This window comes from Cucurbita pepo, chromosome 9, assembly GCF_057944985.1.
Source record: "Cucurbita pepo subsp. pepo isolate OVF chromosome 9, ASM5794498v1, whole genome shotgun sequence".
NCBI classification, from domain to species: domain Eukaryota; kingdom Viridiplantae; phylum Streptophyta; class Magnoliopsida; order Cucurbitales; family Cucurbitaceae; genus Cucurbita; species Cucurbita pepo.
The window spans coordinates 1,059,574-1,077,421 of record NC_141806.1 but is presented as its reverse complement, the minus strand read 5'-3'; the positions used below and the strand labels follow the sequence as shown (position 1 = coordinate 1,077,421).

The window sequence follows — 17,848 nt, the reverse complement described above, 5'->3', positions numbered from 1 at the left end:
TAAAAGATCCTAACGTTTACCCACAGCAAATTTTTTGAAATCATCTATGGAAGAAGAAGAACAAAGGCTAAAAGAGTCGCATTTCAGACATGGTAGAACTTAAGTTTGCTGGTTAAGTACAGAGCAAGGATGTGTTCAAAAGCTAATCAATGGTGTATGTTAAATCTTACAACCTGCGTCCTTTTGAAAGGGAAGTAGAGAAGCAAAATTCAAAGAACCTAATGAAGAAGAATACTCGAAAAGGAAACTATGGCCCCCTTTGTATGGGAAAGATTATTTGGGGATTTATGCGCTTACAGTCCGTCCTTTTTGCCCTGCATTGCCTCATCTGGCTGAGTTATCCTGCTCCCCTGTTCTTCCACTGCAACAATAGAAGTGAGGCAGCTTGACCTTACCGCAACTCCTGCAATAACAACACAGTCAGCCCCATGAACATTCTTGAAAACTAAGGCAATTTTATGTGCTGATTTTATCAAAATATCAGATTTTGGACAAGTCATATGAACCGAATATTGATGGAATCCTTATATGAGATCCCACATCGATTAGAGAGGGGAATCGATTAGAGAGGGGAACGAAGCATTCTTCATAAAGGTGTGGAAAGCTCTCCCTAGTAGACGCGTTTTAAAAACCTTGAGGGGAAGCCCGAAAGAAAAAATCCAAAGAGGACAATATCTACTAATGGTGGACTTGGGCTGTTATAAATAGTATCAAGGTCAGACACTAGGCTGTGTGCCAGCGGGGATGCTAAGCCTCAAAAGGGGTGGATTGTCAGATCTCACATGTGCCAGCGAGAACGCTGGGTCCTGAAGGGGAGTGGATTGTGAGATTCCACGTCAATTGGAGAAGGGAACGAAGAACCTTGAGGGAAAGTCCAAAGAGGACAATATTTGCTAGCAGTGGTCTTGGGCTGTTACACCAGATAAATGTTACACCTTAGATAAATTTTGAAAGAAAAATTAATGGATATTTTTCGGGCCGGTAGAATCAGGAGAGATTTGTTTGATGACAATCAAACATAAGAAATAAATGCAATGCAACCCATCAGCATGTGAAGAAAAATAAAGCAGCTTACACTTCGTTCGTTAGATAAAAACTACAATCCATGTTTCTTCGCTTCACTTCAGTGAGGCTAACATGTTAAAGATGTTACTAAACAAATTCTGCAATCAGAAACATTCTTATATTTACATTTCATGATGTTCTAAGTAAATATTATTCTGGGATTTATTTCAAACAAGATGCCAAGAATGAAGTAAAGAAAAGAAAAATTGAAACTCTGGCTAGCCATCACAGTCAATTGGCATCCTTGTCACTATCAGCCATGACACCAGCTGATTCCATTGTTTTCTTTCTTGAAAGACTACAAAGTAAATATAAGTTTTCTCTAACACTTGGCGTCAGCCACTAACAAGAGATAACCATTCGTCTCGGTGAACTGAACTACAGGTCTAACAATTTGTGAGAACTTAACTAGCATACTGAAATACATTTGAAATGAAGCAAAAACTTACAAAATCACAATCAGGTAAGTTCAGGTCATGTGAAAAAACAGCTCCCCAACAATGATGCAATAATGTAAAATTGAGTTTAAAAACATATGTGGGGATGAGTAAGCCTCTGACCTCTTGATCGAGAGTATTTGTCTTACCAGTTGAGCTATGATTAGATGAACCGTGTTTTGATATCAAAATGAACAACATTCAAGCAGAGAAACCTTCCTAAAAGCTAAGATCAATGTTGAAGACTAATTTGTTAAGGCAAGGAGGGGAGAGCCTTACTTGCACCGAATTATAACTGGAATAGGTTTTAGAGCCTTTGGGCCATTTCTTATGCCCCTTTTATGTGGAGAAGTCTGCAAAATATAGACATGAACACTTTTCTCAAAATTCCCAATAAATCAAAAGAAGAACAAGTTATAGAACAGGAGCTTTCAAAATCTAGCAGAGTCCTAAATGAATGTTTCAAATATACATGAACAGAGTTATGTATTCAGATATCAACATGGTAGAGTCATAAGAATTTAAAGTCCAATAGAAAACATATGATATCAAGCGCATCAACCAAAGAAACATAACAAGAATGAAGGTCTAAACAATATTAAAGACAAATCTGATATATCCTAAAGTACAAATGGAAATGCTCCCTAAAATATTCGGACGCTAGAAGTTCATATCTAATACTTTCAATAACATCTTACATATCCCACAACTTCCATGTGAAATTTTAAGTTTAAACTTCTTCCATAAGTAACATATAGATTAAGTTTCTACTCTAAGAATAGGATCTTCTCAGCGTATGATTATTTGAAAATAGGAGGAAATTCAATACCTTCCTCTTAGGAACAGCCATGAGCTCCATCGACCCGGAAAAAGATAAACTAGGGAAACCAAATCCCACAATACTGCAATTGTTGATCCTATCCCTATCAGATTCATGGTTAAACTCCGGCAGAACAAGCGGCGGCGCGGAATCCTTACGGTCCATGATCCCAGATATCGGCGAAGAATGGGGTAAAACCTTAGTCATCGCCTTCAACCCAAACATCGAACCCGTCTGACCTTCGACCGCCCTCAAAATCCTCAACGCCATAGCTGCGAGCAAGTAGCAGTGCTGCTTTCAGTATACCGGCGGTGCAAATCGGCCTAAGATGACGACGGGGTTTTAGGAATTTGGAAATGCCCACAATACAAATCGACGGCGTCGTTTTAACGAGTCCAGGGCCAATGGGCCGGTAACAGGCTTGGATCCCTAAGTTCGGCCCAAAAAGCCCAACGGCCGACATTACAGGAACATTTTGAACATATTAAACAATAAATTGGGAAATTGGAACGAAAATATAGATTTTTATATTTATTAATTTGATACAAAAATAATTGAATAATAAGTTATCATCAATACCAATTTATAGACCCGTCTTCATCGGTCATGACTGATCTGTTAGCGTGAGATCCTACATTGAGGTGAAAAGGATAACGAAACATTTTTTTTGTAATACTGTGAAAACCTCTCTCAAAGTAGACGCGTTTTAAAAACGTTGAGGGAACCCAAAAGAAAAAACCCAAAAACGACAATATATGTGGGCAACCGGTAAGACCAATGTTATGATCTGATCCAATACTGACTAATGGGTCTGTGTCCACCTAGATCATCGTCTAGTCGAGCCAAGAATGACGACCAAGCATCACCAAAAGTGAGTTCCAGTTTCATCGAACAGTTCTACATGTGAAATTGATCATGTTTTAACCAAGCTATGTTCTGTTTCTATAATCCGAGAAGTTGGTGCCTACCAATTTGATCCTTGAGATTTAACTGGTTAGTTTCCAATAAAACTTACTTAATCAAATTCACTAGTTTTTTTTATTGAGATATTTTATTGCTCAGGTTTGAATTGAATTTTGATAGAGAAGTTTAATTCAGGTGAAAATGAGTGGACGAAATATCATGTACCAATATGAACATAGTTCAACTAATATTAAACATTTACTCTCAATTAAGAGGTCATGAGTTCGAATTCTCCACTTTCTTGATATTTAACAACATAAACTCTTTGAACTATACACGTTCAAGTTTCTGATTCATAAATTATAAGGTTGAATGTTCATGATGCGTCGAGACATAGCTATAGCCGAAAGAGTAATTAAAAGCACCAAAACAAGAACGGCACCAAAAGAGCCAATTAAAGATTGAGAGCTACTTCGACAAAAGGAGTTGAATTGGGAGCAAAACGAAGCCCAATTGACAACGTTGTTGCCCTGATACGCCAAGTAAACCACAGACGCCGCAACCGAAGCGCCGGCCGTCACAAGAGCCATAGCCATCTTCCATGCACATTTAAATCATTCATAAACAACCACCAAATGCACAACAAATGAGCAAAAATGGATGACAAAAAACTACACAAACAACCGTGTCAAAGATGAGCAAAGTGAGCCTTGGAGTGACTGATGCAACTTTCACCATTTGGAAGATGGATAGAGGTAGCGAAATAAAGAGATACGCACAAGCTACCGAATTCGCAAGCATGAAAAACCTATAACAATCAAAAATGTGCATCGACAACATAACTCAACTAGTCAAAATATAAGCAAGAAATTCGAGATTCGAGATTACATAAACATCGGGAGATCCTTATAAACGGCTTTGAATTGAGTCGACTGAGTTGAAAAGGGGAGAGTTTGATTGGCAGTGCCCATTACAATGGCACTGCACAGAGTACCCATGAGAGCTACTACTCTCAGCACTAAGTCCACTATGGGCAGCCCTCTCTGAGCCCCTCCTCCTCCAAATGGGTATCTAATTTTTGAACCCAATGGCACTTCACCCTCTGGTTTTGCCTTTGACTGATCCATTTCCATTTTGAAGGTCTTGCAAATTCTTTCAATGCGTCTGTTTATAGGTCTTGTAAGGTTTAAGTACTGTGTGTTTGCAAGTGGGGTTTGCTTAAAGTGACAAACAAAAGTGGGTATTAGGTGAATTTGTGATGTGTTTGAGGATTTCATATGATCTAAGCCATAGTTGATTTGTAATTATGCCATTGGATGTTATGAGCTAGCTTGGCTGTTTTCTATTTTACCTGCTCGCTTTAGACTCGTGTTTATCTTGATTACTTCATTAAATATTTTTAATCCAAGATTATTTCCTCTCTTTCTTTCGAGTTTTTCCTCAAGGTTTTTAAAACGCGTATGCTAGAGAGAGGTTTCCACATTCTTATAAAGAATGCTTCGTTCTCCACTCCAATTGACGTGGGATCTCACAATTCACCCTTCCCCCCTTTGGAGTCCGATGTCCTCGTTGGCATATCGTCCGGTGTCCATTTCTCTTTGGGGCTTAGCGTCCTCGTTGACATATCACTTAATGTCTGCCTCTGATACCATATGTAATAGCCCAAGCCCACCACTCCCTGTCCTTTTTGGGCTTTCCCTTTCGAGCTTCCTCTTAAGGTTTTTAAAACGTGGAGAGATTTCCACACCCTTATAAAAAAGTGCTTCGTTTTTTCTCCCTAACCAATGTGGGATCTCACAATAACGATGGATGATAGTGTAAGGAATAAAACGAGTTGAATTTGAGGGTAATTTTAGAATAAATGTTGTTTAGGAGATACTTAGAGTGTGAGTTTGATTTAGGGTAAATTCGAATTGCCAAGCTCGAGAAACCAACAAGTTTAGTTACGTCAGAATGTTTCTAAGGCTCGACTTCTTAAACCTACTGCACTCGAAACGCTTTTTTCGTAAAAGTACTAAAATTGCGAGAATAGTAACTAATAATATATTTATTCATTCAAAATTGTTTCGGTCACCTCAAGTGTAATACTGGATGGTAGTGTAAGAAATAAAACGAGGTGAATTTAAGGGTATTTTTGGAATCAACATTGTCTAGGAGATATTTAGAGTAAAGTCCTACTCGTACTTGAGAGGAGTTGCTAAACTCGAGAAACCAACGAAATTGAATAGTCAGGTCAGCATTTTCTCTAAGGCTCGACTTCTTGAACCTACTGGACTCCAAATATGATTTTTACGAACCCGTTCTTTATAAACCTTCTATTTAAACTCCAAAATTTATAATAATATTTAGTAACATATTTATTTAATGTTTAATGTTTGGTTCTTAGGCAAAATATTTTTAAATATTTTTGACGTTTTAAAAAAAGACAAATTTACTTGGGCCCAAAATGGAAAGCCCAATAATCACAATGGACGAGCAGCCCAGATTGTGCGGCCCACGAACACCATCACCAACCACGCGCTCTGATCTTATGTAATTCGCGTAAATTCTAGGCTTTGTTTGGTTGGTAAACGCAAACACTGTTCAATAAGACACTGGATTTAGGCAGAGGAACGGAACAATCAGTATACACCGGATTTGCTTCTGATCCGTCCTCGGATCCTCCGCCTCTAATTTATTCATCAGTTCCGATTGCGATCTTAGCCTCCGGTAATGTAAGTTATTCATCTAAACCTTCTTCGGATTTTGGATTATGAGATCGAACAACGATGGTCAATTAAATGACTGATAATCCGATTTCGTTGTTATCAGATTGTTATTGTTTTGGCACTGTCAATTCATTTCCTTAAGTCTGTGGAAGTTCGTTTGTAATTTAAATATCATGATTACTTCTTGCAGGTGAAGTTCATATTGGTTTAGATTTAGCTCCATTAATGAATCGGATTAGTTCTGTTTGGACATGGGAGCAATGATACTGGGGTGAAGGTTTTGAATTCGAAATTCTTTTTTGTGGGTTGATTAAATACGTGATTTAATTTGCTACGTACGATTCTGGAAAATGTAAATTTGCTTAGGGTGATTGTGGAAACTGTACGATTGACAGAGCATCATAACTCATAAGATTTATTCCAAATTCCAATTTGAGGCATTGTTTTTTTCGGTCAATAATGGTACGAAAGAGGCTTTCTCTTTGTCGTTTTCTCCTACGTTTCGTGTTTGGTTGAAATAATTGACTTGTCATACTTCTCTATAAAATCCGGCATTTGGACCAATTACATCATTTTGGCTTCTGGTAAGTATATCATTTGAATTGATTTGGACCCGTATGTGTAATTATCTTGATGTGATTTAGTTAAATTTTCTAGAAATGGTAGCATTTTCGTGCGAAATGTTCTCTGTCAAAGGGCGCTTAACTTGTGAATGTGATTATGGAATTTAAACTGGGTTTTTTAGTCCGTGATTGTAGGTAAGTGATTTTTGAGCCACCCTTTTGACTTATTTTATCACTTGCAGTTTATATACCGTTCACCTTCGCCCATAGTTTTTGTAACGAAGGGGAACAATGTCAGAAAAAAATATCGAGGAAGTTAAGGAGAAAGTCATTGCTGATAATCTCCCACAAAATCAAGATCATTGTGAGAAGTTTGAGGAAGAAATACCAGGCCCAGATAAGAAAGAAGAAAATCCTATGCCTTCACAGCAGCAAGAGGTTAGTGCTGGTTCTGTATTTATGGTGTGCTTCTCTTGTGTGTGTCTGTCATTGGAGAATTTTGAAATGATCGATGTTTGAAATGTAATGTTTGCTATTTCCAGTTTTCTCAGTGTCATCAAGGTCCCCCTTAGAAGGATTTCTTTAATGAAAATACTCAATTAGGAAATCTCTAATTTTTATGCAAAGTTTTTGATTTTGTAAGCAACTTTTTCTTGCCTTTGCATAAAGCTGACCATAAAGGGGAAAAGCTAAATAAAAATAGCCTTGATGAGGCAGGAGATAAAATGTTTCTTTCCCTGTCTTGTTCCTGTTTTTTACTGCATGTTGGTCATGTGGTGTCATCAAGGTTTGTCATAATTTGTTTGGTAACAGTCTGACATAATGGTTTTAAACAGGAGGAGATCATCAAGAAGAAGTACGGAGGAATAGTGCCAAAGAAGCCTCCTTTGATATCAAAAGTAATTATTGGTTATCTTTCAGTTACCCTTTTGGGATTTTACTTCCATTCAAGTCCTCTATGGTGACAACTGCAAATGTTCCTTTTGTCTAGGACCATGAACGTGCCTTTTTCGATTCTGCTGATTGGGCATTAGGGAAGGTACTCCTTTAGATTTTACTACAACTGCTAATTGGATGCTAAATATAATGATATGGATGAAATTTCGATCTTGATTGGATGACCCAAGTTTGATGCGACTGTCTTGCCTAATTACTCCTCCTTTGACTTCTGTAACAGCAAGGAGGTGCTCAAAAACCTAAAGGACCACTCGAAGCACTCAGGCCAAAGTTGCAGGTGCGTGATGTTTAATAAATAATAAAGAGTGGGGAATCTTTGTCTGTTCATTATACTTGACGTGTTTTTTAAATATATAAATCGCCTTTTGATCTTTAGTAATAGTTTAGTAGCTGTTAATCATTCTCCCACTTGCTAAAAACAAACCAAATGTTTAATGTGAAGTTGATTGGTCTTCCCAAAAAACAACTGAAACTTTACTAAGATAATGTACTCTCAGTAATTACCATAGCTGGATTGTGTCTTCCAAACTAATCTTTCCTGGATGTGATCTGAAAGACCACTTGGAATCCATACAGGATATTACGTCTTTGCTTAAATTGGTGTGGTTTGCTTTCCTTTGAGACTTGTCTTTCCTCTCCCTGTGCTTCTTTTCATCGCAAAAAAGAGGGAAAAAGAAGAAGAACAAAAAATAAAGCACCATTTCAAATGGAATGTGTTGTTCATTGTGTTCGTATATTTAGTGGAGTGATTATGCTGTTTATAGTATTTGCTGATGTTTTTATTACCATTTTTGTTATGATCAGCCAACCCCACATCAGCAAGTCCGTTCAAGGCGCTCGGCTTATGCTCCTGCTGATGCCGATGATGGTGAAGGTATGAGCCACATTTTCTCCTTTTTTACATCCAAGTCTTCCAATTTACGACTGGAAATGATAAATACTTTGCTTTATTCTTCTGCTTCCCGCAGGGCATGAAGGCAATATCGTCGACCCCGCTGCAGAAGAGGATCAGCAACCCACATTAGAAAGTGGCTGTAATGATCACGTTTCTGAGGAAAAAGCGTGCAAGGAATAGCTGTCTGGACGAAAGAACTTGATCTATTCATACTGAGCAGCATCCTAAAGTCCTTTAATGATACCAATAAGTGAAACATGCTGAATTTTAAGCTTCACTTGTTACGATTGATCATGCTATGTGGGACGTTGTAATGCTTTCTATGCTTTAAAGTTATGAATTCAATCCTTAGATTGCATTCGAGAATTATTTAGTCTTATAGCTAGCTTTCGCTGTCTCAAGGGCATTCAATACCATATGTTATACACCAATATACCTTCTGTTATAATGCAGAATTTATACCTCCAGGTTTCCTATTTTGCATTTCTTGCACGTTCTAAAACTTTTGAGTTAAGTAGTGATTATCACCGTTCGATTCTTTGACGATCGAAAGATAGTTGGTTAAGGATAATTTTAGAACTGGCCGAGCCTTGAACGTTCAAGGGTTAGTTGTACTAATTTCTTGTCTGTCCAGTAAATTTGGAATAAGAATTGAGAAGATAACAAGTGGTTTATGCTTAGATTGATTCACGAATCGCGTGGTTACCTTTTTTTAATAACAACGACAAATATCTCTTCAATCACACACACAAAGCAACATGATCCTTTACGCTTCTCCACCAAGCTCAATCATCTTCTCCAAACGCAATGCCCCTCTACAAGCCACGCCAAGAAGGCCATCGCCCTCCAACTGTGCGCGCCAGAGCAGTCAAGAAGCGCCAAATGGAGCCAATCCGAAGCCACTATCACCATTCCCACGCTTGTTTTGCCACAACCACTGTTCTTGTACATGCGGAAGGAGGCTTTTCATTGAAGCAGCAGCGACTTCTCTGTTCCCTCTAAGTTCTTCAATGGCTTCTTCTAATTCATCCTCTGATTACACTGTACGTATTTTCTTTCTAAGCACACTGATGGGGTTTTCTCCTTGTCCAGTTTCCTACTAAAACCCAGATGGTAAAGTTCATTAGCTTTGTTGTGTATAGGCTATATTGAACAGGGTTCATCCTCCTAAGCCAGATTGGTACGAGGATTTCTACGCGTCTGTTCTAGCTAATGGCATGAAATTGTACGAAGCGGAGGTTGGAGCTAACTTACATTACAATTGATTAGAAATTTATGAATTTCTAACATTGTTTTCTACGTTTTTTGCAATCCTTCATACTTAGATTGCAGATTACAAGTCCCAGATGTTTGCCACTTTAAGAGGGAAGGCCCAGAAAGTCCTGGAGATCGGAATTGGCGCGGGTCCTAACCTTAAATATTACGCTGGGGAAGAAGGTATGAAGGTTTATGGTGTGGATCCAAACCCCAAGATGGAGAAATATGCTCGCGAAGCAGCACAGAATGCTGGTCTGCCAGCTGATAACTTTGAGTTTAAACAAGCGGTATGCACTTTATAGAACTCTGCTGTTCCTTACAGAACTTCATAGAATTATTGATAGAAGCAGTGCAGTATTTTCAGGTCCCTGTCTCTGTTCTTGAATGTGAAAACCTTTCTGATTTAGGTTAATTATTTGACCCATGAACATCCCAGTTGGTACAAATGGGTTCCTTTTTTTCAACATTATTGGTTTGACAAGTCTGATGGATAGGGTAACTTCCATTGCATTATCAGTAAAGTTTTGTGCCTTTTTACCTACTTTGTTTGACGAGAAATGTTGTGTTTCTGAGGTATTAAAGCCATTGGATGCATCCTTAGAACTAGAAGTTGATATCAATTTGTAAGAGTTGGTTGTGCTTTCAAGGTTTTATATTTGAAAAATGATGTTTACTCGTTATGGAAACATAGATTTATTGATATCTATGATCTTTGGCTAGGTCGGGGAGGCTATACCATTACCCGATGCTTCTGTCGATGTTGTCGTTGGAACACTCGTCTTATGTTCTGTGTCGAATGTCGACATGACTCTAAAGGGTAATACCTTCTTTTCATGGTAGTTTGGTGGAGAATTTGACATCCATTAGTTAGATAAACGATGTTTCCAAAACTCTGAAACTTCAAATAGGCAACTTCATAGAACGGAATCTGAGAACTGAGATTGACTTTGCTTCTGCCTTTTGGAAATCTGTCGATTGCTTGATTGATGATAGCTTAACAATGTATAGTTGCTTAGGAATTCATTGCGGAGGTCTGTGATTTCTGACATGGTATCAAAGTCGTGTCCTTAACATAGTCATGTTAATATAATCCTTAAATGTCGAACAAAAAAGTTGTGAGTCTTGAAGGTGTAGTCAAAAGTGACTCAAGTGTTGAACAAATGGTGTATTTTGTTCGAGGGCTCCAGAGAAGGAGTCGAGCCTCGATTAGGGGAGGCTATTTGAGAGCTCCATAGGCCTCAAGAGAGGCTATATAGTGTACTTTGTTCGATGGGAGGATTGAGGATTATTGAAAGGAGTAGTTCCCCGCTAGCTAATTAAGAGGAAAATCATGGGTTTATAAGTAAGAAAAACTATCTCCATTCGTACGAGGCCTTTGGGAGAAACCAAAAGCAAAGCCATGAGAGCTTATGCTCAAAGTAGACAATATCATATCATTGTAGAGATCCGTGATTCCTAATATTTTACTTAAGAGTCTGTCAAATAGACTAAACGAGTTCTTGAATCTCAACAAAAGCTGCATTTCTTTTGGTGGTGTGCAGAGGTGAAGAGGGTTCTGAGACCCAATGGACTATACATATTCGTCGAACACGTGGCTGCAGAAGGTATAACACCGAATCTTACCTATTCATCGGTTCAGGAAAACCGCTTATTTAGACATAACATAACCAATGGGACACCTTTGTTATTGTTGTTGTTGTTGTTATGTCGATGTAGAAGGAACCGTGCTTCGGTTTGTACAAGACGTGCTCGATCCCCTACAGCAGTTAGTTTCTGATGGATGTCACCTCACCCGGAGGACAGGGCAGAGTATAAGTGAAGCAGGGTTTTCAAATGTTGATCTGAACATGGCTTCCTTCTCTAATGCTGCCTTCATAAATCCTCAAGTTTATGGAGTTGCTCATAGATGACAAGAAATGGAACACCTGTTCCCACATTTTCATTGTCTTTTCTTCTATGCTTTGTTTCTTTGCTGCAGGCCCATCTTTGAAGCAGGAGAAACACTGATAAATCAACCATGAGCTTCAATATCTGTTCCCGTTCGTCCGTTCATCTCTTCCACCGGTCGGGTCAGGTCAGAGTAGAGACAGAGAAGCCTTCTCCATTTCGGTTCCCGTTCTCGCCTCTTAATTCATATTTTCATATTTGCAAAAAATTTCATTTATTTTTACGGGAGCGTAGTGAATTTACAGGAACATATATTTTTCTATATATATATATTTTTTGAAAATTATTTATTTCAAAAAAAAAATTTAATGGGTAATTTTTATTAAAAAAAATATAAAAAAAAAAAATCTTTAATTCTATTTTTGTATTTATTTATATCTGAATTAAAATAAAAAAATAAAAAAGTATATGCAATTAATGATAGAATTAATTATAGAATGTGATATTATTTTAGAATATCTATAAATAATATGCTATTCAACATGTATTTATACATAATTAATTATCCTATGAATTCTTATAATAATATATAGATTGAATAAATACTTTTGACAAAGTTGTTGAGTTTGATTATTAATGCAATTATTGGTACTATTTAATCTCCTAACTAATAAATACAACAATCATAGCCTAAAAAAGAAAAATACATATTTTATTAAATTATAATAATTGTATTTTTTTAATTTAAAAAATAGTTTAATTTTTGTTTTGCATGCAAATGATTGCTTTAATGGCAAAACTTAGGGTATATTACTTGTCCAAAATTATAAATAAAGAATTGCGTGAGGACTTTACTGCAAAGTTTCAGATATTTAAGGGGTGTCAATGCAATTTCGTGCAACTTTAACACCCTTTGCGAAAAAGTTCCTAACTTCTTTCTGGCTGCACTTATACAAACAAAGCTTACAGTTCTCCTCCCTTCGTCTCCGACAAACTAGGGTTTTCTTTCCGTTCGGACAGCCGGTGATTGGTGTCGCTCAGGCTTTCCCTTCGGAATCGATGCTTTTCTGTCTCTGAAAATGTAAGCATTCTCTTGGCCCTTTTTGTTCCTCGAAGCTTTGCGTGATTTCGTCCTTTGTTCTTTGAAGAACTGTTTTGATTACTGCCCTAAACTTTAGGCTCAATTTTTTGTATGATTGTTTCTCTGTGTTCGTTTTTGTAAGTGTGGAAGCTTTTTCCCCCTTTTTTTCGTTTTCTTTTTATCTTTTTCCCATGGTCCATGTTCTGCGTTTTCTTTTCTCCTTCCATCTTTCTTCGTGAATAGTTTTCGTTTTCTAGTGCTTTACTTTTACCTCTGCAATTATTTCGTGTCAAATTATTGTGGATTCTTGTTTATTTCGCCTTCAATTTTCGAAGTCTGGATTTCCTTTTCTGTAGATTTCATTTATGGTTGTTGAACATATATGTATATAATTACAGGGAATTTGTAAGCTGGCTTGTTCACCTCTGATTTTGATTATTTGGCGATTTTCTGGTTTCATTTAATTTTTGGGCTTCCTTGGGGGTGGGGGTGCTCGAGGTCGATAGTTCTGTCTACTATTTGCATGATTCTTTGCTTATAATGTATGTTGTTTACCTGTTTGCAGTTCATAACTTCATAATGTGCTCGTTAAATTGCATATGCGCTTTCTTACTGTTGGCTTGATATGGTTATGACTTATTATGGCAACAATTTTTTTTTTCTGATGGCAGTTAAGCTGTGGTTGGCTCATGACTTTGTAGAGATTCTGGGACATAACAGAGTCTGTGCTTGTTAGCTGTTGGAGAGAGTAAAGGCATTTGTGTCGTTCGCTTATCAGAGTGTGGATTTTGGCTTCCAAATGTTGCTGTATTTCACGATGTAGCTTGAAATAAAGAAGTATACGACATAAAAGTAATTTAAGTGGCATGATTTCTGGTTTGTGTTTTAAGAGTTGAGCACGAGCAGAGACGGTCTAAGGAAGCTGATAGCTAAATGGGGTCTCTCTGTTGTGTGGCTGCGAGACCACATGGATCGAATGCAGCTAGCAGGGATTGGTCTCTGGGTCCTCACGAGCCTTTCTGGCATACAAATACAAGCTTTTCACCGCCTCCATCAAGATGGGATATCCAATTTCAGTCTGATGGGTTGCCACATGGTTGGCATGATGGTGTGCAACTGTATGGGTCATCTACATCATCTAATAGTAAAGAAAGTCGCAGCTGGATAAGGGGCAACAACCATCTTTATGCTCACACTTCTGTATCTGATGGTGCTGGGTTGTTTTTGAGTAGTCCATCTGACATCTCACAAGGCCCTCAATGGACACCTCCAGCAATTCAGGAAATCAATATTGATGGTCATGAAACTTCAACCAAAAGGGGTACTATTACTGTTACTACACCATGCTTTTCTGTAATTGTATCATTTTTGTCATCATTGTGGGTGCATATGCAACTTCATGGGCAATTGAGTAGTCTGCTATGAGTAGAAATGTTTCTTTCTTATCATGGTAGCATCATTTCTTATAGTGTATGTGTGCTTGCTGCACGCACAAACATATTTTAAAACGCATCTGCTAGGGAGAGGTTTCCACACCCTTATAAGGAATATTTCGTTCCCCTCTCTAACCGATGTGGGATCTCACAATCAACCCCCTTAGGGGCCAAGCGTCCTTGCCAACACACCGTCCGGTGTCTGGATCTAATACCGTTTTGTAACAGCCCAAGCCCACTGCTAATAGATATTGTCCGCTTTGGCCCGTTACGTATTGCCGTCAACCTCATGGTTTTAAAACGCGTCTACTAGGGAGAGGTTCCCACACCCTTATAATAAATGCTTTGTTTTCCTCTCCAACCGATATGGGATCTCACATGTACAGTGTCCTTTATGTGCGGGAGAATGGGGGGAATGTCGTTTCCATCATAGACAATGGGAAATCATTATGTGATAATTTAGAGTATGGAAACTGTCCTTGGACTTTCACACCCATGAGCCTGATAGCCCCCACTTCCGAACATTACCATTGAGGCAAACTCGTGTCTGCTCTGATGAAACGATCTGTAGTCTTTTTTTGGTTATCTTCCCATTTTATTAGATTTTTCTTGTTTAAGTTCTTAAATGCCTTCAAGGGAAGGATACCATTTTAAACTAGTGAGTCTCACCCTGCCCTTTGGCTATATTCAACTAGTTTCATCCCCGCGTGCGAGTGAAGTTTGCATGAAATTTATGGACAAGCACAAATCATGGCATGTCCTCTAGCAGCTAGATCTATTAGTTTACCTTTCCCCAGTGTGATATTATGATTTGAACTATAGATTCTGATTATATTAAGTGGCAACTTTTTACAAGAAAACTTCCTTTCGTATCTCTGCCCCGAGATGCTCCATCAGTTTTTACTTCAGATTATTGCTGCTTATATACATTACTGAGAATGGCATGGCATACATGAGTATAGGAATCAGTTTTGTTTTTCCGGCTAATAATGGCTCTGCATCAACTGAACTGTTCTATTGTCTTACTTGTTCTCTAGATCCTTCATTGAGGACGTTTTCCTTTTGGCCTGCAGCAGAGGTACTACTGAGTTCTATGTAATCTCCCTGATACAATTATTAGCATAAAATTAGCAAATTATAAGTAGTTTTCATTGAACTTTGCAGGCTACCTCTGAAAATCCAGACAGTGGGAGCTCTACTTTCTCACATTCAGACAGTAGTGACGAGCCTATGGTCAAGTTACGCTCAGCCTCTAATTGGAACTTCACGAGTCGTCGCTCTTTCATGTCCAAACCTATTCATCCTTTGGTCATTCCTATGCAAAACTCGCCTGGAGAAGCTTTTGAATCTACCAATTTAGGGCTCCTTGAGTTTGATTCTCCTACTCCTCAAAGAGACACCCAACAATGGAGCAGTGCAAGTAGTAGCATTGATTTTGCTGATGTATCTGAGCCACTTGAATCAGACATCTATTTTAGATCATCATGTAAATCTGATGGTTTCAGATGTGGTTTATGTGAAAGATTTCTTTCACAAAGATCGCCATGGAGTTCACGTCGAATCGTGAGAAGTGCTGATATGCCAGTTGCTGGCGTTCTTTCATGTCGACATGTTTTTCATGCTGAATGCTTGGATCAAACTACTCCAAAGATTCGTAAAAGTGACCCACCTTGCCCACTTTGTTTGAAACATGAGGATGACCATTCGCCCGAGCAACGAGCAAATTCGAGATTGAGGAATGCAAATTCCTTACCAAGGCCTAGACCCTCAACCAGTGAAGACGGTCCACCAAGGCCATGGGGTTGTGCTCAGGTAGGGGACTGTGTTGAAGGTGCCTTACATGCACCTCCACGAAATTCGATGCTTTTCGTTAATCGAAATCGTGTAAAGAACCTTTCTTTCAAGGGAAATTCAAGCAAAGAATTTCCAGGAAAGTTGAGAAAAAGTGGCTCATACTCTTCACGATTGGTGAGTGGAAGACCATTTGATCAAGAATTTGTTGGCTGTTCAAGAACTTCAGCTGGACCCAGCATGAAACGATGATTGAAATATGTAGATAGCCATGAAAATAGACGTTTCTAAGAACGTTTCTTTTCGAATCAGCTTCCCCTGTATTTTTGCTTGTTCATTCCAAATTCTTCAGCTGGTAACATCTTAGCTTCTTTAGAGTATTACATTTATCTATTGATGTATAGTTGATTTGTGGTATTTCATGATGAACATAAACTAAAAAATTAGTTTTTTTTTTTATTTTTTTTTTATTTTTTTTTTTTTATTATTATTTTTTTTTTATTTATTGAGATACCTTCAGATACTGAAGAATATGGCCATAAAAGTTCGGAAACCCTAATACCTATAAACTAAAGTCTTGAATGATTTGACTATTCGAGGCTTAAGGATTTACGAAGGTTATTATCATGCTTTTCTAGCTCATATTTTTTCAGATATGACACATGAACTTTTGAAAGCTTCGTTGGGATTTAAACAATTTTTTTTGTCTTTCAGCTCAGTGGAATTAGAGGAAGACAGACTGTGAGATCCCACGTCGGTTGGAGAGAGAAATTAAACATTTCTTATGGGGTGTGGGAATCTCTCTCTACTAGATGTGGTTTAAAAACCGGGAAGCTAACAATGATACGCAACGAACTAAAGCGGACAATATTTGATAGTGGTAGACTTAGGCTGTCACACAAACCTACCAACATAAAGAAGATACAATCCACTCAACGATTGCCTAAACTATTTTCAAGCTTCTAGGAATGTGACGAAGGGTCCCGTATCGACTAAGGAGGAAGGTGATGATGATTACATAAATTAAGAAAATGACATCCATCAATGTGATAAACTGTTTGAGAGTGATTTTGGAATGAGACAACAGTGATTTTGCTCCTCCTTCTTTCTTAGCGCACTAGCACGCATTTAGTACTCTTATAATTGGCCAAACGGGATCTTCGTATCAAGGAGGTCCTCTGCTTTGGTTGACTAGTCTGTCTTCTTCTTTCTAAATTGAAATTTTGATCATCCTCGTTGTTCTTACTCTTTCGAACTATCACTTTGAATAGAAAGAAGAAAAATGAGTTTATAAGGGAATTTGAGGGTAATTATGAGAAAGTGAAAAGATTATATACTGGGATCCAGCAAAAGCACGAAAAGAAGGTACACGAGCATGTGGGTTGCCCCTCTCCTCTCCATTCAACCTCTCTTAATCCAATCTCTTATCCCAAATATTATCGATTAATCACTCAAAAGTTTATCTACTTTGGTCCTCGATTTCACTAGTTTAGAACGTGTTCTTGCTGGCACACTGTCTAGTGTTTGACCCAGATATCATTTATAACCGTTCAAGCCCACTGTTAGCAGATATTTTCTGTAGTATCATCAACCTCGCGATTTTAAAACGTATCTACTGGAGAGAGGTTTCCACATCCTTATAAGAAATGTTTTGTTTCACTCTCAAATCGACGTGGAATCTCACAATATCTCAGGAGAATGTGAGAGTCAAAGTGTCAAAATCTTGAACATGGGTCGTTGTACCAATTAGACATTTATAACGTACCTACAAAATTAACAACTAAAAAAATCTCTCTTACCCAAACTCTAAAATCTAGAACTAAACTTACAATTTAACCTATTTTGAATCGAGCCAGAACGAGGCCTATCGGATCACGGGATTGGCCTTACTTTTCATGAATTAAAATTTTAGGGTTTGAAAAAGAGGGTCTATTTGAAAATGAATGGATAAGCATTTTTGGGTGAGTGCCTTACAGCATCACATTCATCATGGACTTTTATTATTTATTTATTTACTTTCTTTTATTTTGCCTTTTGCTATATAAATACCA

The 17,848-nt window shown here is 37.9% G+C and overlaps 5 protein-coding genes across 9 annotated transcripts; 3 read left to right on the top strand and 2 right to left on the bottom strand.

Moving 5' to 3' along the window:
* Nucleotides 1-49: 49 nt before the first annotated feature.
* LOC111801437 (uncharacterized) lies at nt 50-2,685 on the bottom strand. Its single transcript, XM_023685436.2, has 3 exons — nt 2,332-2,685; nt 1,782-1,855; nt 50-403 (listed from the first exon to the last, which is right to left on the bottom strand). Exons 1-3 carry the CDS (start codon nt 2,590-2,592, stop codon nt 325-327), a joined length of 414 nt encoding a protein of 137 aa, XP_023541204.1. The 5' UTR covers nt 2,593-2,685; the 3' UTR covers nt 50-324.
* An 847-nt stretch (nt 2,686-3,532) lies between these two features.
* LOC111802010 (casparian strip membrane protein 3-like) lies at nt 3,533-4,385 on the bottom strand. The gene is made up of 3 exons (XM_023686267.2): nt 4,114-4,385; nt 3,910-4,033; nt 3,533-3,821 (listed from the first exon to the last, which is right to left on the bottom strand). Exons 1-3 carry the CDS (start codon nt 4,356-4,358, stop codon nt 3,579-3,581), a joined length of 612 nt encoding a protein of 203 aa, XP_023542035.2. The 5' UTR covers nt 4,359-4,385; the 3' UTR covers nt 3,533-3,578.
* Nucleotides 4,386-5,780: 1,395 nt separating this feature from the next.
* On the top strand, nt 5,781-8,831 carry LOC111802733 (uncharacterized). 3 transcript variants are annotated; one of them, XM_023687207.2, is made up of 8 exons: nt 5,782-5,939; nt 6,124-6,204; nt 6,739-6,934; nt 7,333-7,395; nt 7,488-7,535; nt 7,674-7,730; nt 8,258-8,327; nt 8,422-8,831. In XM_023687207.2, exons 3-8 carry the CDS (start codon nt 6,788-6,790, stop codon nt 8,526-8,528), a joined length of 492 nt encoding a protein of 163 aa, XP_023542975.2. In that variant the 5' UTR covers nt 5,782-5,939; nt 6,124-6,204; nt 6,739-6,787; the 3' UTR covers nt 8,529-8,831. The 3 variants fall into 3 exon arrangements, with proteins under 3 accessions (XP_023542976.2, XP_023542975.2, XP_023542974.2); XM_023687206.2 differs by having other exon boundaries at nt 6,124-6,210; XM_023687208.2 differs by lacking the exon at nt 6,124-6,204 and having other exon boundaries at nt 5,781-5,934.
* A 160-nt stretch (nt 8,832-8,991) lies between these two features.
* Nucleotides 8,992-11,515, top strand: LOC111802731 (uncharacterized). 2 transcript variants are annotated; one of them, XM_023687203.2, is made up of 6 exons: nt 8,992-9,391; nt 9,491-9,586; nt 9,674-9,892; nt 10,326-10,422; nt 11,147-11,209; nt 11,325-11,515. In XM_023687203.2, the coding sequence occupies exons 1-6, from the start codon at nt 9,107-9,109 to the stop codon at nt 11,513-11,515; spliced, it is 951 nt and encodes a 316-aa protein (XP_023542971.2). In that variant the 5' UTR covers nt 8,992-9,106. The 2 variants fall into 2 exon arrangements, with proteins under 2 accessions (XP_023542971.2, XP_023542970.2); XM_023687202.2 differs by having other exon boundaries at nt 9,018-9,391; nt 11,322-11,515.
* Nucleotides 11,516-11,540: 25 nt separating this feature from the next.
* LOC111802729 (uncharacterized) lies at nt 11,541-16,256 on the top strand. 2 transcript variants are annotated; one of them, XM_087127115.1, is made up of 5 exons: nt 11,541-11,679; nt 12,491-12,573; nt 13,245-13,894; nt 15,044-15,084; nt 15,171-16,256. In XM_087127115.1, exons 3-5 carry the CDS (start codon nt 13,507-13,509, stop codon nt 16,047-16,049), a joined length of 1,308 nt encoding a protein of 435 aa, XP_086983241.1. In that variant the 5' UTR covers nt 11,541-11,679; nt 12,491-12,573; nt 13,245-13,506; the 3' UTR covers nt 16,050-16,256. The 2 variants fall into 2 exon arrangements, with proteins under 2 accessions (XP_086983241.1, XP_023542965.2); XM_023687197.2 differs by lacking the exon at nt 11,541-11,679 and having other exon boundaries at nt 12,087-12,573.
* Nucleotides 16,257-17,848: the final 1,592 nt, after the last annotated feature.